The sequence below is a fragment of the Lagopus muta genome, chromosome 1 (assembly GCF_023343835.1).
Source record: "Lagopus muta isolate bLagMut1 chromosome 1, bLagMut1 primary, whole genome shotgun sequence".
Classification (NCBI taxonomy): domain Eukaryota; kingdom Metazoa; phylum Chordata; class Aves; order Galliformes; family Phasianidae; genus Lagopus; species Lagopus muta.
Window position 1 is genome coordinate 112705064 of NC_064433.1, and position 26839 is coordinate 112731902.

Genomic DNA, 26839 nt, shown 5'->3' on the forward strand with positions numbered 1-26839 from the left:
GTTTTATTTCACAGCCTTAAAGCTTTTTGTTTGTCTGTTTCAGTATGATGTTCTGATCCCTACTCCGACCCTTTTCCTTCTCCTCCTAAATAGTATCCCACATTTTCCATAGTCCAGGCTTCAGTGATAGTATGAGGAGTCACTGTATATTGGTATTTAGAAGACAGCACTCTACAACTTCCTGAAGGGAGACTGGTGAGGAGGGGCTTGGCCTCTTCACCCAGGCAATGAACAGGAACCCAGGGAAATGGCTGCAAGTTGTGCCAGAGGAGGTTTAGGTTAGACATGAGGAAGAACTTTTTCTCTCAGAGAGTGGTCAGGCACTGGAATAGCTGCTCAGGGAGGTGGTGCAGTTGCTATCTCTGGCAGTGTTCAAGAGGCGCCTGGATGAGGAGTTACGAGACATGGTTTAATTTGTGGTAGCAGTGGTAATGAGAAGACAGTTGAAATAGATGATCTTTCAGGTTATTTCCAACCTTGTGATTCTATGATTCTATGAACTGTTAGACTTTTTCACAAAGCCTTGATACTTAGTTGGAGTGATATACTGAGGAGACTGCAAACACCAAGCTGTTCCTGGAATCTCCTGGAATTTAGTGCAGTGTAGTACAGACCTATGTATATCAAAATTGAGTGTCTTGTTTTTTCTTATTTGTGGAAAAAAAAAAAAATCCCACATGGATTTCCATAATTGCCCTGCCAAATACATAATTTTCATCCAGAGCTCTATACATTCTGTTTACCACCTCCACCCATAGTTCTACCTGACAACTCTTTGATAGATATATAACACTGTTGCTTTATGAAAATAGTCTTAAATTGCAACATCACTTTCTGTTGCATGTAATCTCAATTTGAATACAAAGGGAAAGGTTGTTTTGTTTTCTTTCCTTTTGTTTAGTAGTCCTTGCGGTTATTTAGGAAAACTGTCTGAATGTGTTGGACATGCAGACATTTATTTTCTACTTCTTGTTGGAGTCAGCATTGGCTGAGCTTTAGTTTAGCAATATATTTCTTAGTTGGATTCGAAGCTGTTACCATAGCAGAAAATATCTTGCCGAATAAAGCGTAAAATTAAGAGGGTCTATGATGTAGTGAAAGATTTAGAATGCTTAATAAAAACACAGTGTGAACATCTAACTGTTAAAGATTAGAGTTCAATGATCTTTGGAACCATGAAGATTTAGTTTTCCTATCTTACAGAGATGAATTTGAGTCAGGGTCTTCTGCCTCACAGCAGTCAAGCTGAGCAGTTATTCCCCCAGACATACTGGCAGGCACGCACACAGAGTACAAACACAACCAATCCCAGAGTTCAGTGCAGAGAGCAGTGCCTTTACCAGCATTCCCATAAAGACAGCTAGCACACATGTAATTATGAACAGCATGGACAGCCTGCTGCATTTTCGGGTATTTGACTGATTGGCACTGAGCTGTGCTGGAGGTACAGACGTTGCCCTCACTCTCTTGATGCATTAACACTACCCTCAGGTCTTCTGAATGCTATCATGCAACTTAAGTTTCTTCAGTACTCAGATCTGTGGCTCCTTACCTGGACATCAGCATAGACTTTGGGTCTTTTTGGATCCTGGTCTGCTCCCACTTCCTGGTTAATCTTGCATGATGTTCACCAGCAGAATGTATTTGTATGTATTTGTTCACCAGCTCATATGTCCATGCGTGACTGCTAGTCTCTTGAATACTAAACTAGCACAGATTTAAGTCTGACCTAATATGCAAAGTCAGTCTGATGGCCAGTCACTGATCCTTATCATGGATTTTCCCAGACACTGATGACCTTGCTGGCTAGTATGGATTGATATAAGACAGCAGCTGACATCCTGCCACCAACACAAAGCACTGCTCCCTCTGGTAATTGTTTTTAAACATTCTACCACAGCTGATGCTAGAGCCATATCCTCCTTGCTGTCTATTCCAGCTTAAAGTTTGCTACTCACTGACACACAGAGATTCAGAATAGGAAGTGTATTTACACAGAAGATAGTTAGAAATAGGATTTAATAAGAGTAAAAGATAGTGATTGAGCTGAGGCTTAGGCAGACAGCTTTACTGATCAGCACCTGCTTACACAGCTGGTGTCTTTTATCCTCTTTCCTTTATTTTCCTATGCTTTTCCTTCTTCATCTACTTCAGTCTTTCTATTTTCTCTCCCATATTCACTTCTCTTAACTTCCTGTAAGTTTTGTACTCTGCAAATCTTCTGTTTCCCCTGTTCCCCATCATAATTTCCGTACCCCTTTAGGCAATAATCCCAATAGCATGCCAGAGATTTCACTTCATTATCTTGTGGGTTTCCCACAAAGGACAATGGCCAAATCATAAAGGGGTTCTGTAACTTGTACTCTTCCTGGATTTAGCATTGTAGTCACTGAACATATCAAAGGAAGTTGGATGTCTGCCCTTGTTCTCTGCTCCCCATTCAGTACCTGTCATTAACAACACTTGTCAAGTATCTATGTTGGCAAAATTCTAACATACTAAAGACTGGATTTTAAAGAGGACAGATATATTTGTATCTTTGAAAACCAATTTTCACAAATGTGTTCAAATAATACGTTTAGTTCTGTGGCAGGGTATGTGATTAATTGAAAGAATAGCTGCTAAGAGTTGCATTCATAATTCAGACAAGTTATTCATGCTGGGAAAGATGCATTTTGTGTCATTGAGTGGTGGATGAAGTTGATATTTCAGTAGCATATTTTGGTATGTTTAATTTCTTATATCTGAGACAATCCCTAAATAAGAAAGAACATATACTTCAGTTGTAGTGAAATTACAGGAAATGTAAATGTATGTGTCAGGCATCTATTCTAATTGCTGTAATATGACTTGGTGTGATTTTTGTGTGTGTGTGTGCAACTATTTTGATAAATATTTTAGTTGTGGCAATACCTACATGTTCATCTGAAATTATGTATTTCTCCATGTCCACTATATATTATTAAACCTAACCTGTGTCAATGTTACTACAGCTCCTGTTCTTGATAAATGGTGACTTTAAAATTGTTCACTGTAGGGGAGGAATAATTTAATTAAAATGAACACCATGTCCTTACTATTCTACTGCTTCAATTCTCTTTAGAAATTTGTCATACTATTGCTAAGATTAATAAAGTATTCAAAATATTTCTTATAGGGGAAAAAATAAATTATTCACATTCTCATTAAAAATTGATATCTTTCATTTACAAGGGGAAATTAGATTCCCTGATTTACTTTTCTGTCATATTACGTGGATGATTAGGCAAGGTCTGTTTTGGTTTGATGAAGCTTCTGGAGTTGTATCTGTCAGTGCATATTTGCAAAAAGAATACTTAACCACTGCCACCTTTTTCCTCTCAATTTAAGTCTTATTTTTTTTCTCTTTTACATCTTATGATGTATATAGGTCCTCATTTTCAGCTTTTACAGAATTTATGCTGAAACCTTTCCTGTTTTACATGGAAATCAGGTTAATATTATCATTCATAAACACCTGTAATGATTACCTTGAATCTGATATAAATGTTGAGGTTTAACAAATATTATTTCTTTGACGATTTGCATCACTGCAAAGGGGAAGGGAAGAAGAGAGGAAAAAATGTTTGCCATTTTTCAATTTAAGTGTAACTTGGCTTTTGTGTCTGTTCTAATGTGACACTTGTCTTGCTCATGAATCATAGTACCTAAACTTGCAGAGAGGATTTTGATATCAAGTATTAGATAGAATTTGGGTGTCCCTGGGAGAAGCAGAACTAAGATCTATGTTGCAGTTAGATACAGTGTCTGAAACATAACCTTTATGATCACCAGGCATAATATCTCACAAACTTTGAAGCATGCAACAAAAAAATCTTCACTGGATAGCAGTGTTTGTGTTTCCTAAATATTCTTGTTTTGTTGAGTGAAGTAAACACAAGTTTTGCAATAACATTTTATCTTGAATTGTCAAACCTTCATCTGATCACTTAACGAACACTGAAAATCCCTTATAGATAAAATCTTTTTCTCCATAATAGATCTTAAGTTAAAACAATGATTAACAAATCATAGAAAATTGATATATATTAATTACAAGACCCACTTCCTTTATGAAAATGAATGTCAATTACATAAATGAATGAATGTGCTTAGTTGCAATTTGTATTACCTCTGCGACATATAACCTGCAGATGAATTGTGTGTGGTCATTTTAGAGACCTTTTCAGCTCCTTCTTTTCAACCACTAAAAAAATCTTCTCTATTAAATAGGAAAATAAGAAGTTAATTGTTAAAATCGCTGTTATTCAGACTTGTATGAATAACACATTCACTTTTCGATATTGCAAAAACAAGCAGCTCTGGTTTATCAAACACAGTGGTGCAAGACCACAATACACATCATAGTAACATAATGTCAATAGATGTTGAGGAAGTTTTGAATGATCTCCATCTTGCCAACTTTGCTTTACTTGCTCTTTAAGTGCAAGATCACAAACTGTATTATAATAATCCTTTTTTTTTTTTCCTTACTGTTTTGTCTCTTTACCAAAGAATGAAATTTTCTTATAGTTTAGTTACTTGGATACAAAGATTTAATTAATTCTTCAAACTGTGGATTAAGTTGAAATAGTTTTTTTTCTTTCTTTTTGCTACTGTTATCAGTTAGAGAAATTGTAGCTGGCTTTTCAAACTCCTTGGAACCTATTTACTTGTAAATTAAGTCCCTCTACTTGGTAATGTTAGCACATGTTGCCTTCTACAGATCTCAAAACTGATGAGTCCTTACATGGTATATGCATAAATCACATTCGAGTCCACAATGGCAATAAAAGATAAGTTCATGTAGACAGGGTAAATTAGTGTAGAGTCTGAGGTTAGTTTTAGTTTGAGATCTATAAGAGATAAGCGATTCTGGCTGGAAGCATTATTCATTAAAAAAAGAAGAGAGAAAGTTGATGTAAATCACTGCTGTGACCATAAATATCCAAAATGTCTCTGAATTAGAAAGGCATTTAACAGCTCAAAAGTTTCTTATTGGATGATTGTTGATATTTCTTTGCTTACCTTTTCTAGGGCTGGTAATCTTAATAGATTCTGGAGCAGGTTTTGCATGAAAGTGATCAAAGCCAGAACATAAGATGTATTATTTAAACTGTTATAGTTGACGTATGATTGATGATCTCTGTAAGAGACCACTACAGTTAAATCAGTGCTCGCTCCTAAAATTGTAATAAAATCATACAGCAACAACATTTAGGCCTACTTAACTTCATTTTTGCAAAGGCCAAAGAAATAATCAAAATAATCACTAATAAATGTATAAGAAATGAGGGTCCTTTTTCTTCTCTGAAGAATTTTTTTTTCCCAATAGAATTTTGTAAATACAATCCTGAAACCTTCTTCTCAGAGTGTATGATTCCCTCTTTACCCCCCTTTTTCACTTGCATTATGCCACAAGAAACATCATGAACTCATAGATAACATTAGGAGGGAAAAAGTACCAAGATCTGTGTTATTTTTGTTATTAATGCATCATATGCAATTTCTGTGGAAAGCTCACTGTTTCCAATGAGCTTTACTAAAACTGACAGCTGTTTTGCAGCTGATGTTTTTTATGATGTGTGCATATAGAATACAGTAGAGTGAAGATTTAGAAATGTTTGTTTTGCTGTCTGAGAGAAAGGACTAAAAATTGTGCAACAGAACTTTTCCTGTAAAGAGAAGTAACACAAAGAAAACAAAGCTGGAGGATATTCTCTGAAGATATTAGCTCCTAGTCTAAACTCAAGTGCTCCAATTGCATTGCAGCAATATTCTGTTTAGCCTTAGAATATTTCACTTACATGGAGAAAAACAAAGAAATTCAATCTGCGAAGTTACTGAATAGTGGAAAAGTTTAAAGAAACAGTGTTTTGAATAGTTCATGTAAAGACTGAACCCACAGCTCCAAAAACTACTGTTCTGCCTAAGGATTACGAATGAAAAGGTAGAATCTAGAACTGTTAATCATAGAATCTTAGAATATCTTTATTTGGAAGGGACCAGAAGGATCACTGTTCTCAGCTCCAGGCTCCACACAGGAACAACCAAACTCAGTGGGCAAAAGGGGGCATAACTAGAGCCAAAAAATTCTTGTTTCTCTAATGTGTCAGAGTACTAAAAGAGTTATTGTTAGTCCATTTACAATACCACTGCAATTTAGAATCCCAAATAATGCAGAAAAGTAAAATAGTTAAAAAGGTTATAAAGATGCTTATCCTCCTGGTACCACACTGTTTCCTAAGCTTGACAGCACCAGTCTTCAACAATGAACAGGCATTGGAAGGCAATGTCAAGAAGTTATGAATGTCTCAACTTCTGTGCTTGCTTAGAGGGCTAGAAAAGTGTATTCTTTCCTCACCAGTTTTAGGATCTGACTGGATTTATTTTTATGTCTTAATTGTCTTAATGCAGTCAGCATAAATAAATTTATTCTTACATCCTGTTCTTGTTTATTCAGTTCTGTATTCCCTAATATCTCTAAACTTGTTTTACAAGATTGTATTCCTGTTGTGGCTTTTTTGAATCGTATTTACTGTTGTGGACCTGTGGTATCATCCTGTGTTTGCACTCTTGTAAACCATTTTGTATTCCAAACAGAATAAAAAAACATAGAATCATAGATAATTCAGTCTGCACAGATATTTACTTTTTATCTCTAAACTCAAAGCATCCTAAAACAAACCTGACTGCTGTCCAATTGCTGACTGCTGACCAATTGCTGTCATAACGAAAAGAAACTAAAATCAATTTATGCCAGGACAAATCTCAATTAAATCCCAAGACCCTTTCTTATAATATCACTAAAAAGCCTTTTAATATTAATAGCAAGAAATCTCATTTGCTGCAATACAGAAATTTTATTTCCAGAAGAAAGAAACTTGCTAATATGGGAAGTATTTTAGTTTAGAAATTCTCCCTCCATGTGAATAATACGTTCTTCTCTATGTGATGGCTTCTGTGACTCACAGGAGTATTGTTTTATGACTATGTCACATTAGTGGGCAGAAGCTGCTTTTCAAGAGGGATTCTTCTTAAAAACTTTGACAATTTTCTGGAGTACTAGGAAACAACTGAAAAAAAAAAACCTGCAGAAACTAACATAGGGATCAATTCTGCCCTACTACAAAAACCTGTGAACCTTGAATGATGAAGAATATGAAAATTTATAACTCAGGAAATAGATATATGTGTAACTCACAGAGGAGAGTAATAGCTCAACTGGATTTTTCAAAGTGTATAAAATATGCCAAGAAAACAACTTTGGAAAAAGCAGAAGTGCTGAGTAATCACTGTATCTCATTCATGTACAGGAGTCAGTTGGAGACTTGTATCTGTTTCCAGTTTTATATGAATTGCAATACATCTGAAAACTTGTAATAGGTAGTACAGTGTTTTGTTGAATATAAAAAGTAGGATATAGCAGCACCAACGTCACTACCAATTTTACAGTATTTTCCAGATATTGATTAAAATCTGCCCTAGCTTCAGAATTTGTCTGCGTCTTCAGAGATAGGATTAAGAGATATGTATATCCAGGAGTAGTTTAAAATGAAAGTGAAAATATATATGTCAAAAATAATAAGATATTTGACATATGTCTAAAACTGAATTATGCCTGAACTGGAGCAATTGCTGTTTTCTTTCAACCATAGACCAAAGACATTTTTGTGTGAGTTTGGGTCTAGAAGAAGATTAAGGAAAGGTGAAGCTGGTGTACTCTTAATTTACTTGCCTAATACTTTATTGTAGATTAATGTGAAGTTTCTTTGAGTGCAAAAGGATAAAACTTCGTGTTTTTCTTTGTTTTGTTTGTTTTTTTATGGCTAGACACTAGAAAGATTTTGGGAGGATACTAAGAGCTAGTAGGCTGTGCTTCCTTAAATACGGAATACTGTTAATTCACTGCTGTAGAGGAAGAAGGAGATAGAGTGGGATATAGTTTTCCCATTATCAGTGCAGAGCATGTAAGATTCTGTTTCCAAAATGAAAAAGCAGGTGGAACTGTTAGTATGCCATAAAGTACTGGAAAAATGTTAGGCCATAGAATAATTATAAAATTGTTACCATTCATTCCTGATTATATCAGTCTTTTCTCTTACCTATTTGGCATTCCCTATGCAAAGTGACTTCCGTATGATGCAGTCTCCACTTCTGTTCACCGCTATAGAATCATTTTGCAAGTCACTATGTCTGTCACCCTTCTTTTGGTCCCTAAGATGTCTTGTGTTGTTTTTTTTTTCCAAGTTGTATTACCAACTATTCTCTATCTTTGTAATCATCTTCCTGTTCTCACTTGCATCCTACATACTGTTCTGCACTGCTACTCAATTTTGCTTTCTTGCTGTTCTCGTCTTCTTTAGTTCGTGTGTCTTTCCTAATGTGTTTGCTGGCTGAATTTCACAAAGTCCATCATCAAAATGCCAGTGGTGAGAAATTGCAATGATATCCGGTGCTGCCAATATGAATACAGAACATATCGGCAGGCATGAAAAATATTTTTGAATGTGGCACAGACATGAATGTGAATTTTTTTATTTGTTTTAAATATTTGGCATCTCTGTAACACATAACTGAAGGTTAAATCTACTGGGGTTTAGGAGATCAGCAATATCTAGGCTAAGCTAGGTTTTAAACTGTTATGTAATCCATGTATTAAATAAGACCCTTTCTTCCACCAAATTGAGCCATCAAATGTGGTGTGAAAGTGGTGGAGACTTTCTTTTGAAATACACTACACAGTTATCTTACAGTGGGAATCTTAAAAAAAATTATTGTTCACTTATCCTCAGTAAGAGTGTGTGCTCTTCACAGATTTCACAATCTTTGTTTCATATATTTTTTGAAAGTTCCCAAGAGTTAAAGACCTTAAGTGTATTTTTTCTTCTTTTGGTTATGCTAAAGAGGTGAATTCCTATGTTTGGAGCCATTTTTTTTTTTTTTTTCCCCTTGGTGTGCTTAAACCTTTTAAGACGAGATGACACTGCATATCTGTGATAAATAAATGCAGTCGGTATTTCTATAAAAATAATGGTTTTTATTTTGTCCACAAATGCATAATAGACTGTTAGTTAGAAAATGATAATTTTGTAAATGAAATAGGAAATTTTGTGCTAAGCCTTTTAGACGGGCTTTGTTTAAAAGCAAACTAAATTACATTAAATGAAACAACATATTTAATTACTGAGCCCTGTTCTCAATCAATTAATTTTAATCTAAATAGCAAATGTTTAACTTGTATCAATTATTTAGTACCAGAAGAAAACCTTCTAAATTAAATCTCTTAATAAAATAAGCCTGAAAGACTCTGCCAGAAATGTACAAAATGGTATTAACACAAGATTCATAGAATTACAAACAAAGCTTATAAACATGCTGTACCTAATACATTTTATTGTGTGCTTATGATAGTGAAGGTGTGAAGCCTTTCGGTTAAAGAGTCAAACATCCATCCTTTCATTTGTGGCATTTCTTTCTCAAAGTGACTTTTCAAGTTTTAACCAGTCATTTGTGAAATTGCTTATTAGTGTGTGAGTTGCATATTCACGACTTATAGTTTTCAAAAAAGGAACTGGAGGGATGTTGTCAATGATTATAAATACTTGAAGAGAGGGTGCAAAGAAGATGGAGCCAGGCTCTCTTCAGTGTTGCCAAGAGGCAATGGACACATACTGGAGCACAGGAGGTTCCCTCTGAACTCAAGAAGCACTTCTGTGTTGTGCATACACTGCCATGAGTTGCTAGAGAGGTGGAGAAGTCTCCTTTCTTGGAGATCTTCAGATGCTGCCTGGATGTGGGCCTTGGCAACCTGTTCTGGGTGGCCCTGCCTGGACAGGTTGGAGCACGTGTCTGCCAGAGGTCCTTTCTAACTTCAACCATTCAGTGATTCTCTGAAACTTTCAGATGTAGGGCAAAGGACAACTCTAACTTTTAGTGAAATAATCCATAATTGAGGAAACAGATTCGTCCTAAAAATACAACCACTGTGGACCATCTGTGAAAGGAATATCTCTTTCATTTTGTCTACTTAAACTGAACTGAAGAAAGAAAAAAAATGATAGTGTAACCATCAAAAGCAGGATGAGATTGCATCGTTATCATTTTAGATGCTTTTTTTTAATATATATATAGAGGTTGAACTAACTTGTACTGCATTACATGTCATCTTTGCCCTAGAGAAGGTGCAAACGGGAGTTATACTATATGTGCCATGAAAAAGCATAAGTTAGACCAAGTTTAATTTTGTTCACTCTCCATGTCTGTGATTACTTGAGAGGCTGAGCAACCAATTATCTTCCCAGTTAACTTCAGACGTATATAAAAAAGAATTGCACAGTCACATCATTTAGGGCTCAAGGGACCTCTCATCCATCCCCTCTATTGCTCAAGCAAGGTAAGGTAAAGTTGTCCAGAGTGAGAGTAAGTCAGGTTTTGAGTATATTCACACATAGAGGTTGTTGACTGATGGCTGTTGATCCAGAAAATTTTATTCCTCTTCTCATTGAAACTGACTACAAAACTAATGTAGGCAGATTAACAGCGTACTGTATTCTTACAGTCTGCTAATTAGAACCTGTAATAAATGGCTGTGATAATGTTGTACCAGAAGTGAATCAACACTTCAAGCATCCTCTTGGAGATGTTTTAAAAAAAAAAAAAAAAAAGATGCAAACAAAAACAAGTTTGCCTTCCCACCCTTAGTAAGAGTTAAGGTAGAAGTGCTGTCTATTCTTTCTGCAACTCCTGGAATTCAGCATTGAACCTCTGGAAGAGCTACAATAGAAAACATCTTCGTCTTCATATATGAGTCAAGCTTTTACCTCTTCTAGCAGTGAACATAAATGAAGAATACACATGCCTGTTTTGTTTTGTTATGTACTTCAGATACTTACTGGAATGCTGGTGATCCTTTTCAAGATAAGTTCCTAAAGAAATAAATAACAATCCTTCCTTAGCATCATCTGTTGTCTGCAAATATCCTGGAGGCTGCCCTTTCCAAATCCTGAGGTTGATGGGAGAAAACAAACCTGATTATACTGGATTAACATCTGTGTGACTAGTGTTAATTTTAGTGGGGCCAACTGTGGTTTTAATTTGAATTATTCTATGTTTGTAATTTTCATGGAGAAACTGTTAAGAGAGAAAAAAAAGAAACCACTGTTAAATGGCTCCACATCAGAAGACACAGTGAGCTCTTCCTTATCTCTCTTTTTCAGTTTGAGGGAACTGAACTGATTGTTGTTCTACTGGGTGCTGTAAATGGGAGGTACTCTGAGATGTTACAGACTTAACAGCAATGCATCAAGGAGATAGTCCCTTCAGTGACTAGAAACTTTGTGATCCAAGTACATTACTGATGTGAAAAATGCATGACTTGAACTGGGATAAAGTTAAATGAGAGGTTGGTGACTCTCTTCAAAGATGTTGCTGGATGTTTTGCTCATCATAATCACTGTTTTATCAGAGTGGCTCTACGTTGGATGCTTGCTCTTAAACATTTTCCCATGCTACTGTAGAGGCAACAAATGCATTTTTACCCATCTATAATCCTTGCAAAGAAAATCTCTGCTACAGAGATCCACTGGCTCATTACTTTTGTTACTTCAAATGTGCTATGCTTCCTAGGACTGACACAAAAATTACATAGAACTCAATCTGAGTGATGCGTTCCATAGAAGTGAAGCAGATAATTTAAATTACACTTCTTTTGATTTAAGTATCTAATTTAGAGCTCTAGTCTTAAGCTTCAGAAGTCAAGTCCAAGGATTCTTTTACAGTCAGTGTTCTCCACTGTCCCTTTGGAGAGGTGAGAGTCAAGGCTTAAAAAACAGACTAGCAAATGAAATAATGTGGGAGATTTGCTTTTCCATAGGGCAGTTGACTCCAACTGTGATGCTTGGTTTGAATCAGATGGCTTCATTCTTGTAAAGGGTCAACTGAGCTTATGCTGACAGCTCTGGCAGTTTCCTAAGGGACACTGACATAGAACAAAGGTATTATAAAAATCGGGCTCAAAGCTTTTTAACAAATGTGTTGCAGCTTTACTCAGAAAAAGTATCTTGCTGTGTATTTATTATGAAGAGTTTGTGGAATGACCTAGTGATGCTGATTTGTACTAAAACTGCCCATATGCAGCAGTTCCTCACCCACATTTTCTTAATGGGAATGAGAAAAGAGAAACATGAAGAAATATGTGGCTCTTGCAATTAGGCCTATTTCATTTATCTTATTAACTATGCAAAATCATAAGGAAATAAATCTTTACTAGCAGTTAATAACCAGTTGGTTATTTGACAGCTGCAGGCAAGCCTGGTAATATAAAAATTATTGTCATTATGAACAGCTTCTAATAAGGAAAATGTTTATTAAAAATGTGAACACATTCCATTTCAACACTTACATGAAAATTTGTCTTTTCATGATGTTTAATAACTAATTTTCTGCTAGAATGACCCAGAATGATACCATATGTGTTCTGTATTAAAATTTACTGTTAAAATATCACTGTGTCCTGTAACAGGCATAATTAATCTGCTGTTCAGACAGTATATGCAATATATATGTAGTGCAGCAAAATATCATTTTACAGCCTGTTCTATTTGTCATGTTAGTTGCAAATGGTATTAGTAAGACCCTGTTCTACTTTAAACCCTCTGAAATATTGTTATTATTGTTATTAAACCCTCTGAATTATTTTATTTGTTTAAAGTTGCAAACTATCCTGGCACAACACTACAGACCAAAAATTAGCTTGAGCAGCTCCTCCTTGTATATTTTCTAATTATTGTGATGCTGATGCAACAGCAATTTTTTGCTTGCAATTTATAGGTACAACTGTAGAGGGCATGGAGAGGGAATGCTTTCTTGGTAACCCTAGCTGAATACATGATGTTCACAGACAAATAGAATCTACTTGGTTTGTCTTCCTGATTTCTACTGAAATTGTATATATGTATATTAATGTCTTCTGGTTCTTAGGTATAGTCGTGCTGAAAGAGCTGAGAAAGTGTTTTCCTACATGCATAGCAAAAAGTAGGGGGAAAGCAGTTTGTGGCAAGTTAAAGCTTGTGCTAATGAGGGGCAAGAGAAGCTGCTTTCTCTGCTTGATACAGCCTTTTTGCAATGTGAGTGGCAGCCTGCCACAATGACTACAATGACAAAAAGCAAAAAAATCCAGGAAAGAAATGGACAAAATCCACAATAAAGTTGCACATGATTGCAATGGAATAAATGTGTATGCAGGGATCTTCACCTTTAAGTCTCTCTGTCTATAGGAAGGGAAACATGAAAGTTTCCCTGCCGACATTTTTTGAGAACACAACAGTCTTTGTTTATCAGAGGAAGCAACCACAGGTAGAGCAATGCTTCTCCCATACATTCTAACTTCTATAGATTCAGTCACACCCAGGGAACAATACAGATATTCCTCTCTTACCACGTGTACATTGTAGTAGACATGAAAAAATGAACTCAAATATTTAGAACATATATCTTAGCTTTGCTTTCTCTACAGAAAGACAAAAGCTGAATCTCTAACCTGGAGATGTCAGTTCCATGAATTTTCAAGAATTCTTTAACAGATTGATAATGAAAAGACAGTATGATATTCTTGTTCTAATTTATGTGATTTACCTATAACTTTATTACTGCAACACACTTTGAATTTGGTATTCTGACACTTGGAAGACTGGCAAGCCATTGGAAAATGTTTTATTTATTATGGAATGTGTCAGGTCACCTTTATAGATGGTATACATATTTTTTGTTTGTTTTTCATTTTAAGAAATGTCAGTTAAATGAAAAATAGTACAGAATATCTATGGCTTCTACAGCATAATATCAGCTCTTTCAAATGTATTTTAATTATGTCCTAAAATTACTTTTGAATTACTTTCTTTAAATACAGTGCTATGAGCCTACATTGCAACCCACCAATGTTCAAAAAACATGATTTAGACCCTAGTAAATAGTGGGATTTATTTACATATTATACATATAATCTCTGAATGTTAAATGTAGAAGTTCACTTTATCCTGCTTCTTTTGTTTTGAGCGTTCAGAGTCTTCTTGGGTCTCTTTTCAAAGTTTTATCAGTAAATAGAAGTCTGAAAGGTTTTCTTTCAGTTTTGCTTTGTTTCTTTTTTTAAAGCCATACTACAATTTATGTGAACAATTTATGTGAAAAATACCTTCTTACAGGAGGACAGACCACAAATGATACTTTAAGATGTGATTTGACTGTAGCAAGAGGAGTTTAAAATGCAATTTACTGTCACAGGGAGAATAAAACATTACTCTGAAACATTACAGAATCACAGAATCACAGAATTGTAGGGGTTGGAAGGGACCTCCAGAGATCATCGAGTCCAACCCCCCTGCCAAAGCAGGTTCCCTACAGCAGGTCGCACAGGTAGGCATCCAGGCAGGTCTTGAACATCTCCAGAGAAGGAGACTCCACCACCTCCCTGGGCAGCCTGTTCCAGTGCTCCGTCACCTCACTGTAAAGAAGTTCTTGCGCACATTTGTGCAGAACTTCCTATGCTGCAGTTTCTGGCCGTTTCCCCTTGTCCTGTCTCCACTCACCACTGAAAAGAGTCCGGCCTCGCCATTCTGCCCCCCACACCTTAAATATAATTAATTAAATATAAATATAAATATTATATATTATATTTTATATAAATATAAAATAATTAAATATTGTATCTAAAAGAAAAAAAGCAAATATGTGAATAAAGGGATTTAAATATTTTCAAAATTTCCAAAATACCGTAACAATCTATTCTGTTCTACAGGAAACCGGTTAGCTCCAAAAGAAAAACTGGGAATCCCAGTGTTATTCATGCCAGATACAATGATAATGCATGAGGCTGTGATGGTAATTCATGTAATGAGGGAAAATGGTGAGAACTGGCCTTATGAGGATTCTGCTGAATTAAATAAAGACTTAAAGAGGTAATTTATTCTGATAGGAAGCAAAAAAAGTAGTTGAAGATACTCAATCCTGTCATCATTTTCTCCTTCAGATATTTGTGTATAGCTCCCAAAGGGGAGTCAAGTGTCTGATTTTGAGAGCAATAGGCATCCAACATGAGCTTTTAATGTATCCTGTAAAGTCTGTACTTCACAAAATGCACAGTACTAGCTGTGAGTGTAGTTATGGATAAAGGAGAAGCAATGCAAAGGAAAGCTCTTAGAGGTCTCTAATTTTTCACTGATAGTTGTTCTCCTGTGGACACGTTTATGCAATGCATAAACTTTGCATCAGCATAGATAATATGGCATAAGAGATCATATACTCAGATGCTAACATAATCTAAGACACTGAAGTATGTGGATGTATGACTTTTCTGAAATCATTGGATCTTATTCCATATTTTTCTGAGATATGTTTAGCTTATTACTTACAACTTACGATAAAAAGGAGTCTCAGGCATGCAGCATCTCGTAACTCTAGATTGCTTTGGAGGAAAAAATTCTCAGTGGTCAATCGTGATGATAGTATTACAGTGATAGTCTTTCATATTTTCTGAACTGATACTGTTCATTTATTCTCTGAATAGCGTTACTTTATCAGAGGATGGGGGTATTCAGGGAATACTCTGGACCTATCCAATTCGTGGAATACCTGAAGCGCCACATCAGAAATTAGTTCCAGGTAGGTAATTAATAAAAAGCCTGAACAGTAAATGCAAGGAAATTAATTTGTGTTATCACAAAAATTTGATCATGAGAATTTGTGGTAGTACTTTACCACATTCTTAAAAAAGATAAGAACAGATTTGAAAAATGAAATCTCCTTTCCCAGCCTACGAAGTAAAAAAAGGTTTATTTTGTTTTTATCGCGGCTAAAAGAAGCCAGGAGATGATGGAATTCTCAAGGCTTCTCTCCTTTGCTATTCCTGTTAATGCTAAGTTAGAGAACTGTAAATCAAACAAGAGACTGACGCCAGGGTAGTTTCCTACTTATCTGCCCAAGATCCCCCTCAAGAGAGATTACAGGTTAGATGTCCACTGTTTTGTGTTTTTAACCAAAACCAGAATATAGATTGGTGTAAATATCAGTAGGTTTTCCACTTGCTCCTGAGAACTAAACTTTCAATTAAAAATGACCGATATATTCGTAGGACATTTATTGTTATTTACTATGGGAATAGTAAGTGTTTCTTGATTTGATGCGTCAATTTTTTAAATGTATAATCCCAGAATTGTGAAATATATAAATCGTGAAACATATAAATTGTGAACAGCCTTTGAAACCAAAAGCATGCAACTTCATCTCAAGGTGTAGACAGGGGACAGTTTTATACTAATTTAATATTTTCTTCTTCTCTTTTATCAAATTTTCTTTGGGTGACTGGATAAAATGCCTTTTTGCACTACAGGTTAAAATACAGGGATGACTTACGGAAGACACCAGAAATAGATGTTTTTACTGTCTTTAATTTAATTTGCTCAAGGACCTTTTACTTTCAGACAAATACCAGTGATGTCGTATTGATTAGAGCTTTCATCTCCCTGATTTCCACTTCAATGTCTTAAGGAATGAAGCAGAATATTATTGTGCAACATGCTACTGTTGCCCAGAATTATTTTTTTAGCAAGTGTCATTTGCAATAAAACTATTGATGTGTTATCATGTTTAAAAGATGTGTTATCATATTTAAAACAGTTACATAATTCACGGTAGACTTGGCTCTAAATCTTTTGATCAGTCTTTTGTACTCATTAGGTGTGATATTCATAAATTAAAACTGCTGGCATTCATGAATTGGTTCAGTGACATCACTGTTACATAAGATCAGAAATTTAAAAATGTCACATCTTCAATAATTTTAAATTCTTAAAAGTAAATCTAAAGTGTAAATTCTTTGTAAATAGTTGTGTAGTTTGTGTTCAGTAAATGTTTGTAATGCATATAGATAATATTGCAGTCATTTTAAATGTATGTTTATTATGGCTATCATCACATTTATTGACTTCTTTTTTCTTGAGGAAATACTACAACTCCAATTGAAAAATGACCCAAAAGGTCTATTTGTGAGTGAGAAACCTGTTCCATTCCTGTCTTTATTCTGAATTCTTATGATTTCCAGAAATAAATTGACTTCTTAAAAAAATCCTGCTATAATGTTTGTAATTTACAAGAAACCTGCTTTTCTTTTAAGGCAGTGTTTTTAATAATGATTATAATTGTGTTCTCATGTCTCTTAATGAATATATTTATTGAAATTGCCTGGAGGCTACAAGCTGTTATGACAGAAAACAAAGCTGTTTTGCTAGAACGTTAGGCAGTACATCTTTTGTGTCATTCTTATTTGCATCTTTACAAACTTAGAGAAGTCACTTGGCTTAGTATCTCATGAGCCCAATTAAAACTATCAGCGGTCACAGAACATGTAGCAAATGTTCAGTAGATGACACATTGGCTAGTTTAAATAATGGAAATTACAAGTGAAAAAACGACAGCTTTTTTTTTATTTTTCTATTTCTTGCAAAGTCAAAGAAGCATAGAATTATTTAGATTGGGAAGTGCCACCAGAGGTCATCTAATCCAACACTGCTCAAAGCAGGTATCATTAGATTGTGTTGCTCAGGTACTTGTCAAGCCAGATCCCACAGGGAGGTGATTTTTATCCATAAATATTACTTAGTTATGAAAAAGGAAGTGTGTAATCTCTTCTGGTAGTAAGATGAGCTGTGAAAGAGAGTCTGATGTAGACACAATGTTTAGAGAGCAATATGAGATATCTGGTAAACAGGAGTAATACGGACAGTGTATGCTTCTGTATAAATATAAGTGACTCCCAGAATAAAAGGTACATTTAAAATTCTTTCTCTAGCTCTCCCTCATGGAGTCATTTAGATGAATTCTACAGTTCTCATTTAAACCCCGTCAATCAGAAAAAGACCAATAAAAAAAGTTTTGTTTTCTTTTCTAAAGGAAGGAAATTACTTGAATAAAATATGCAAAAATGTATTTTCAAATTAGTGGTAGTGAAACAAACTCCATAACCACAAGTTGAAGCTAACTGAATAGTGTCCTGGAGTAAGAGATTTGTTGCTCTTTTTTAAACATGGGACATTATAAGTTAACAAGAGTTCATTCTGAATTATTTATCATAACATTGTGATTGAAGTTCAGAGATACTTTTTAAAGAATCACTGGATATAATTATGTTGTTTTAGATAAATTACTAATTCTGAACTTCTTCTTTACATAAAAATTAGGGACAATGAGTCATTGTGTACCACCTTGTAGCCAGAAAAAAAATCTAGCTTTTTAATAATATGAAAAGAACTGTACTGTTTTCATAGCTATAACTGAAGAAAATAAAATTTAGACCTTGAAACCGAGAAGTTTGTCATCAGCTGTTCTTTTTATGTTGATCTTCATACCTCTGGAAAATTCTGAAGTTTTTCTGGAGGAAATTTTTTTTTTTCTTCAGTTCTTGAATCTGATTTTCTCCTCTTTCTGTGCCACTGAGAATTGAAAAAAGCATCAAAAATAACTATTAAAGTAAGCTTTATAAAATTCAGTGTATAAGCTGAAACACAACTACTTCTAACGAAAAAAGACATATTATAGAATAAATAGATTATAATCATTAACTGGATTGGAAAAAGGTCCATCATGCTTCAAAGAGAAACTCATGCCAAGATTCTGTCATGGTTCTTTAAAAGCTGAATTTTGAACACTGCTATTCTTAAATTAACAAAAAGCAGGAAATAATGTTGTTCCATTTAACTTTTAAATTTCTTCTTTATTTTCATTTTAGTCTTCCTTTCTCATTGGTATGTATATCAAAATGTATTGCAACTTCTATTTGCAAAGGAACCACAATGAAGAAATATTTCATGATTGAAGGACAAAGCAAAATTAGCAAGTGCTGTTCTGAACCAAGTCTGAGAAGGGAAAAAGCTTTTAGTAATCTTAGCTTTTACTGAAAATCCATCGTTCTCCAAGAACATTTCACTTCTATGTTCAGTTGTTTTGTTTAAATCAAGTTGTTGATACTTCACGAATAACAGATTCTTGCTTTTCTGTAGCTGTGGTACGTTGTCAAGCCAGGGAGAGAGTAGAAAAAAAAGTTGAAGTGCTGCTCACTGGTGTCGTTCCTGGTGCAACCACCACAAGAAATTCTGAAAAGGTCAATGGAAATAAACCATCCAACATCCAAGAAGTTGCTCAAGACACTGATGGTAAGAATAAATAGCTTAAATATCATGTTATTTTAATAGCACTGCACATATGGTGAATATTTCACTTAATATAGAAATCCTAGGCCAGCAGTTGTGGATTAATTCTTTTTTTTTTCTCTCAGTCCATATTTCTAACAAGTTGCAAATACAAGGCACTCATACAACAGTATTTAGATGGAGTTGGAGGCATATTTGAACCTTTCTTTTTTTTGCAGCTGTCTTTGATGGGAGTCTTGCACACATACCATCTCTTCTTAAAAAGCAATAGCCTTCACAATATCTAAAGCCAGCAAAAATACGTTGGTGTAAGCATTGCAAAGCACTATTTATCTGCAGGCTGTCCCTATTTGTAAGATGTATTCCCACCAGCAGGCCAATATCTTCAGCAAAATGGATTGAAGAAAGAGGCCCTGTTCGAAAGAATCATTAAAGCTTTATAAAAAGATACCTTCCACTTACTGTTAATCAGCTGAGGACACAGTGAAAATCGATTTCTTCAGAGATATGCCAACTTCTCATATCATACCTCTTTTTGAAAGAGGATGGTATGAAGTAGAAGCATACTACAGAAAAGAAAGAAAAGAATGCTAGCTACTGCTGCATTCCTGTTATTTCTGTTCATATATGAGTATTAACTTATATTTACAATGACAAGTTATGCATCATAACATGATATTTTCAATAATTATTGCACCTTTCAGTCTTAACCTACATATGCTTCTTGGTTCAGAGCAATCCTGCTTATTTTATGAAAAATGTTGTTTCAGAATTATGGTGTGTGATATGAGACATTCTAAATAGAATTTAACATAGCAGTAAATGCAGGGAAGGGAGTTCACCCCGTCCCATCTTTCTCGAGAGTATAATGCACTGTAAGGTGCATTTCCAAAATAGTGGCCTCTGAATTGACAGGAATAACATATATTCAAGAAGTTGAGACAACATTTTGAAAGGCTTGCAGATTCATGATGTGTAGTGCTTGTTTTATTAATGGGACCAATATTTCATGTTTATAACACTGGCTTCTGCACATACTGCAAGACGTTGATTTGGGACATCACTGCATCTTTTCAAGCAAGTAGTCTGGTAATAAAATGCTTGACAACATAGGCTGTAAGATCATTTATAACTGATGATTTTCAATGATGTTTTAAAGTCATTATTGCTGTATGAATGTAATGCCTAATAGGAATTGAATTTAAGTAGTTATCTGAGTTTTCTGCAGTCTGCCAGTAGTAAGGTAAGCAAAAGGGCAAACCCCTAAGATAACAGGCAAAAAAAAAAACACAAACATATATATATATATATATATAGTCTTTTCTGAAAGAGTGATTTATCAAGGTTTAAATGTAGTAAACAGTTTTTATATCCAGATTTAAATGATGATAATTACTGGCAGATCAGATTTAATCAGCTATTACTGCAGTTCAGTATTCAAATTGTCTGGGCAGTTCTTGGGAAGTGAAAAATCTTCAAGAATATACCTTATGTTAAAGGAATTAAATTTCACCCATTCCAGAAGATATCATTTGAAATAGAAAATAATTTCTTCAGAAAGACAGGACAATCTGAACATTGTGAAGTTAAAATTACTTGATTTGCTGTTTGAAAGTCAGCAGTGTTGCAGAGATCAAGCAATATAAGGTCAATATTTTAAATTTCAATTGTATTAAATACATGTGTTTATATGTATTTTAAATTTTTTTAAATACAGCTGTAATGTTATTATTTTCAGTAAGCCTTATTTAAGATATAAGTTCATTCATACAAGTGGCTCTCCCCTGGAAGTTTCTAGTGAATCCTGAACCTTTGAAAGGGGTGAGCTACTTCTTTGTTACTGGACTGTGGCTAATATCTTTTTTGGTTGATCCAAAGCTGGTTAAGCATGTCTACTGCCTCCTATCCTTACATACACCAGCTTAAATTTCAAAGGATCAGTGTGAGTTGTTAATATGTAGAATATAGTACTATGTGAGGTGTCTTGAGTGCAAATGTAATACCTGGAGGAAATAAAAATTGTAGTGAGTGCTTGCAGTTTTAATTGAAGTATCTAAGTGATCAAGTGTCACGGATTTGACCAGATCAATCTATGTCCGTGACAGGGGCAACAGGCCTCTGCCCTCCCCCCCCCCCACCCCAGTCCCACAAAAAGTGGGAAGGAAGGAAGGGAGGAAAAGAACAGCGGCAACAATCTATGGAGGAAAACTTATTTTACTATAATATCGGAATACAAGATAACACAATATATACAATTTAATTGAAATTGAGGTTAATAAATCAGACAAGATAAGAGAGAGAGAGTTCCCGGGACCGATTCAAACCTGAAAAGCTTGGAACGGCTAGGAAAGCACCCTCCAGCACCCACTGCAAGGCAGCAAGAGAGCGCCCCCCCCACCCGGAAGGGCCAGATCCCGTGACTGCTGTAATGTACAGGGATAGGTAGCTGGGACTGGGACAGTGACACTTTAATGCCCCTTACACTACATGATGTTTTGATGTGGAATACTGAAACCCAAAAACAAAAAACAAAAACAAAAAAGCATAGAATCATGACATCAAGCAGTCCCTTCCAGAAAATTACCATTTGATTGTAAAGCAAGAAAAATTAAATACATATTTGTGTTTACAAATGTTAGATTTTATAAATGTTTTTTATACATCAGAAGCAATGAAAACTAACTAAAATAATACACAGGTATTTTTTAAAAAGAAACAGCATGTTTTCTCTCACACGAGAAACACCTCATTGTTTAGTATAGCTTGAAAAGCAACAAACGGCTCTGATTAAAATGAACTTGTAAACTACAACCAAGCAACTTCAAACTTTTTTAATGAAATGTTCACATCTTTGAATTTTAAGAATGGGAATCGTCATGCAAATTAAAATTACTTTCTAACACTAAGGTAAAATCATACCCAGTTAAAATATTCAATGTTTGCAGCAACCAGACCAATTATAAAATATTCTGAAGATACTCATTCATCCTCACAGAAGTGCAAAAACAATAACTCTAATATGAAGTGAGAAATAATTCAATTCTTCCTGGTGTTACTTTCTTTTTTTTTTTTTTTTAAACTCATGTATACCCAGGAAAAAGAGGGGGAGGGAAAACAAACAGAAGCTGAGTGTCTAATCTGCCCTAACAAATCTCTGAAGCAAAAATATGAGGGTAATACCTCCTATGTTATTATGTAGGCCCATGATGTCAGAGGCAATCATTTGATTCAGTCTGAACCTTTATCCCTCACCCTTTTAATTTCCTTCTGTCTCATGGGGGTTCCTTAGGATGCTTGTTTGCCTTGTAATGTTTTTTTTTTTTTTTTAACAAGTCTACTGCAGGTTAACCATTATTTGCAAAGAGCTGAGGTAGCTGATATCTCCTTTAGATATCCACAAAAGACTGTAGCCTCACAGCACAATGCCTTTATATAATCAGAAACTGCATTGTAGAATGAACTGTCTCCAATGAGGTCAAACACTTGCTCACTTTCTCAGGAATAATAGGGAGGTATGAAAAGCTTCTCTAATGACATGGTGAAACTCTGTTCCAGGTCAGAAATATCCTGTGAGCCTTTCATGGAATCTTTTACAGATATTAGGGACATCAATGCCTTGGTAACTGAAATGTAAGTTCAGTTATTAAGGTTCTTATTAAATGAGCATATTAGGCTTTTTATTTTTAGAAATCTGAAATATATCTATTAGTTTTACATTGAATCATAATAGCAGTGAGGATTCAGATTCCAGAAGGGATTCAGATTTTTCCAGATTTTATGTTCAGTGTAAAATTTTTGTTTTCCACACTACCATTCTTAAGAGTCAGAAAATAAAAAACAAGCAGTCTATTTCATTTCCTCTTCTTAGAGGTTAATTTTAAAAAATCCCCAATACTGATTCTTGCATGCCTAGCACTTGTAAGTTACAAGCAAATCATGAAAGTATATAGTTCAAAATTCTACTGGTTTTCAAACATATCTACTTCAGTAATTCTAATAGAGCTGCAAATGTTGCTTAATACACACTACCTTTTGGAAATCTTTATTTATAAAAAGCAAAACAATTAAAAATTGAGATTAATTGCCTTTCAAAAAAAAACATTTATAATACTTTAAGGCATTAATCTTGGAATAATTACTCAAAACCATATTCTTACTCTTTTCTTTGTTTGTTTTTGGATTTTTAAAATGTATTTTTTTACTGAAATGATATATAATATCTTTTGTGATAGATGAGGAAGTAATTTCCATAATCAGCTTGTATATAAATAGCATGTTACATTTTCCAGGTATTTGAATTAGCAATGAGTCACAGTTTTTTTTTGTTTGTTTTTCTTTTGCCTGTAGTTGCTGCATGTTTGTTTAGGCAGCATTCGTATTATGGAATTCTCTCGAATGAAATGTAACTCATTCACAGGGGCTTCTGAGAGTATGATAATATGGTAGCTTTCAGAGTTTGCAGCTGATGAAAATCTAATTGCATTTTTTCTGTTTTAAACAGCCTAAATCTAAACTAGATCTGTGCTGTTTCAAAATTTTCAAATATTGAAACTATAAATTCATAATTTTTTCTTAGATGTTGTAAATATTAAAATACTTTAAGTGCTTGACATGGGCATATAACGGATGATAAACAAACTGGAGCAGAAAAAATAGAAATACTTAATTACACGTGACTAAAAGGTGCTATGCATAAATATCTTTGAATGCTAAAACCATCATGCAGTTCACATTTTCTTCCTAGTATTTAAAGTATAAAATATACTTTCTCCTGAGCTATACTGTGTGATAAGTGCTGAAAGATCCATCTACTCAACAGCTACAATTTTCCAACTGTAGGATGCTCCAAATTGTCATCTTTTCTCTCCCATAAAAATTAATTTTTATGTCAAAATCTTTGTGTTTTGACATTTGTCTAGCATGACTACGATAAGCCTTGGGCTGTGCTGAAATTTGAATGCATGGTATAAACATATTTTTCAAAAAGATAAACAACAAATGGAACAATATAGGATGATCCCAGGAATATTATAAACTGTAAGAAAAACATTAATATTTATTTCCATCATAACAAGAACTTTTATTGCTATAAAGTACTCTTGTAACAGATGGATTCATACAGGGGAATCCTGTATATTCAGTACTCAGTACATATGTACTGTGACCACTAATCCTTTATGTTGTTAGTAATTTGCTTACATCTGTGAAACTTTCAGATCAAGCAGAAAGTCTTAGAATCATAGAATCACAGAATGGTTTGGGTTGCAGGGACCTTGAAGCCCACCCATCCCAATCCCTGCTGTGGGAAGGGCTGCCCCCCATCAGCTCAGGCTGCGCAGGGCTCCATCCAACCTGGCTTTGAGTGCTTCTGGTCATGGGGCACCACAGCTTCTCTGGACATGTATGCCAGGGCCTCACCACCTACTGAGCATGAAATTCCTCCTAGCATCTAAACTAAATCTCCTCTCTTGTTTGTTTGAAGACTTTCTGCCTTGTCTTATCACTATCTGCCTGTATAAAAGTCAGTCTCTCTTTGTGTTTATAAGCTCCCCTCAAGTACTGGAAGGCTGGAATGAGTTTTTCCTGGAGCCTTCTCTTCTCCAAGCTGAACCTCATTTGGTTCACATGGTCCACTTTTCAAGCCTGCTTAAGTGCTATGATCAGCTTGGTGTTATCAGCAGACTTGCTGGGGATACACTCAATACCTCTGTGTCATTGATAAAAATGATGAAGAACACTTGACAGGCCCCTGTGGGACAGCACTTGTGACGGCCTCCACCTGAACAAAGAGCCACTGACTACAGTCCTCTGGCTGTGTCCGTACAACCAACTCTTTATCCACTAAGTAGTTCACTCTTCAAATCCATCTCTGTCCAATTCAGAGAGAAGAATGTGATGTACAACAGTATCAAAGGCCTTACACAAGTCCAGGTAGGTGAAATCCATTGTCCTTCCTTTGTCCACCAATGCCATCTCTCCATTGTAGACCACCAGATTTGTTAGGTGCAATCTGCCCTAGTGAAGCTGCACTGGTTGTCTCAGATCACCTTCTCGTCTCACACGTACACTAACATCGTTCAGGAGGATCTACTCCATGGTCTTTCCAGACATGGACATGAGACTCTCTGGCCTGTAGTTTCTTGAGTCTTCCTTTACTTCTTTCTTGAAGATGGGAGTCATTTCCCTTTTTCCAGTCTGTGCAGACTTCTCCTTACTGCTATGACTTTTCAGAATTGATGGAAAGTGGCTCGGCAACCACATCAGCCAGTTACTTTAGAACACTGGGGTGCATGTCGTTGGCATTTTAGAATTTCAAATTGGAAGGCCGTGAGAATCAACTTTGGAGCTGACTGCAAGCCATCCTATATAGCAATCTGTAAGCAAGAGTTTTGCTCAGTCTATTGTACTAAGCTGAGTACATTCAAAATAGGCCCTGAAATATGTAGTCAAAATAAAATGAAATATTCTGTAAGATGTAATGATAGTGTTAAAAGATTTTTATCCTTAGAATATGTACAACTTTTAAATAGATTAGAAATTTGAGGTTCTTTTTTTCATAGTGATGTTTCCTTCTGTGCTCAAATTAGTATTCTAAACTAAATATCAGTTTTCTTTATTGCATCTGAAAGAGGTGTTTGATTAAAGAAGCTTAGTTGTTTATTATTATGTATAACTATTTTTCATAGCTGGTACAATACAAATAAGAGTAGAGAATAAGTAGGGAATAACAGTAGAGGCTGAAAGTGGCATCTTTTCTGTTTTTCTGTACCATGCTTGTCAGATTGGCTGCCATTGGTGGCACAGACGTTCTTACTGAGAATTTTTTTTTTGAGATTGTCTCAATGACATTGCTTGAAAATAGTACCAAATTCACGTGATTGATATCTGCCTGGTAAAATAGAAGTACCTCACTGTAATACCTAAGTGGTAGCCAGGATGATGTTGCTTTCATTGTTTACTTCTCTTAAGTTTTCCAGCTTCTCTTTTTCTGGATCCTATATAGCTTGCTATATGACATGGCAAAATTTTATTATGCAGTCAGAAGCACATCAGTCAGGTTCTGAGTAATTACTAGTTTCACTTATTTGTCATTTTTAATAACAAAAGGCCAAGTTGTAACTACGATCTGTCCAACTGTGTGAAGTTTGAGTGCACACAGATTGATCGTTTTCCCTTGTATCTTTTAGGTTTCTCTGCAGCAGTGGAATTTCAGTATGAATTACAGTATCAATCAAATGAAATTAAATCTCAGCTTGAACCTTTAGTTGGTATGCATCTGATTCAAAGGGAACGGGATACAGAATCTGGAATTATAACACTGATCTTTAATATAGTATTTGCACCTAACAAACCAATGCGGTAAGTCTCTGTTCCTTATTACTCATTGAACATGTAATAAAATCCTTATTTTGTTTTTACCTCCACGATCTGTTGTGTTAGATTTTCTTAGGTGCTGCTTCCGATTATGTTGTCTTTGGAACTGAGACTGGCAATATTTCTTTTCAGTATTTGCTAGATGGTTCTGCTGGGTTTCTGCCTTAGTGTGTGTGCATCAATTTACTTCTGAGTATTGAAGTATTAAAAGCGTTATGACCTCCAGTGAAAATCAGTCTCTCTCAAAT

At 35.1% G+C, this 26839-nt stretch overlaps 1 protein-coding gene across 1 annotated transcript in view; it reads left to right on the forward strand.

Moving 5' to 3' along the window:
* The window catches only part of CFAP47 (cilia and flagella associated protein 47), a 258882-nt gene that overhangs the window by 211433 nt on the left and 20610 nt on the right, over positions 1 to 26839 (forward strand). Inside the window, exons 59-62 of the mRNA XM_048953295.1 lie at positions 14813 to 14972; positions 15581 to 15675; positions 19068 to 19220; positions 26405 to 26576. Coding sequence (XP_048809252.1) covers positions 14813 to 14972; positions 15581 to 15675; positions 19068 to 19220; positions 26405 to 26576 — 580 coding nt within the window. The remainder of the gene's footprint in view (positions 1 to 14812; positions 14973 to 15580; positions 15676 to 19067; positions 19221 to 26404; positions 26577 to 26839) is intronic.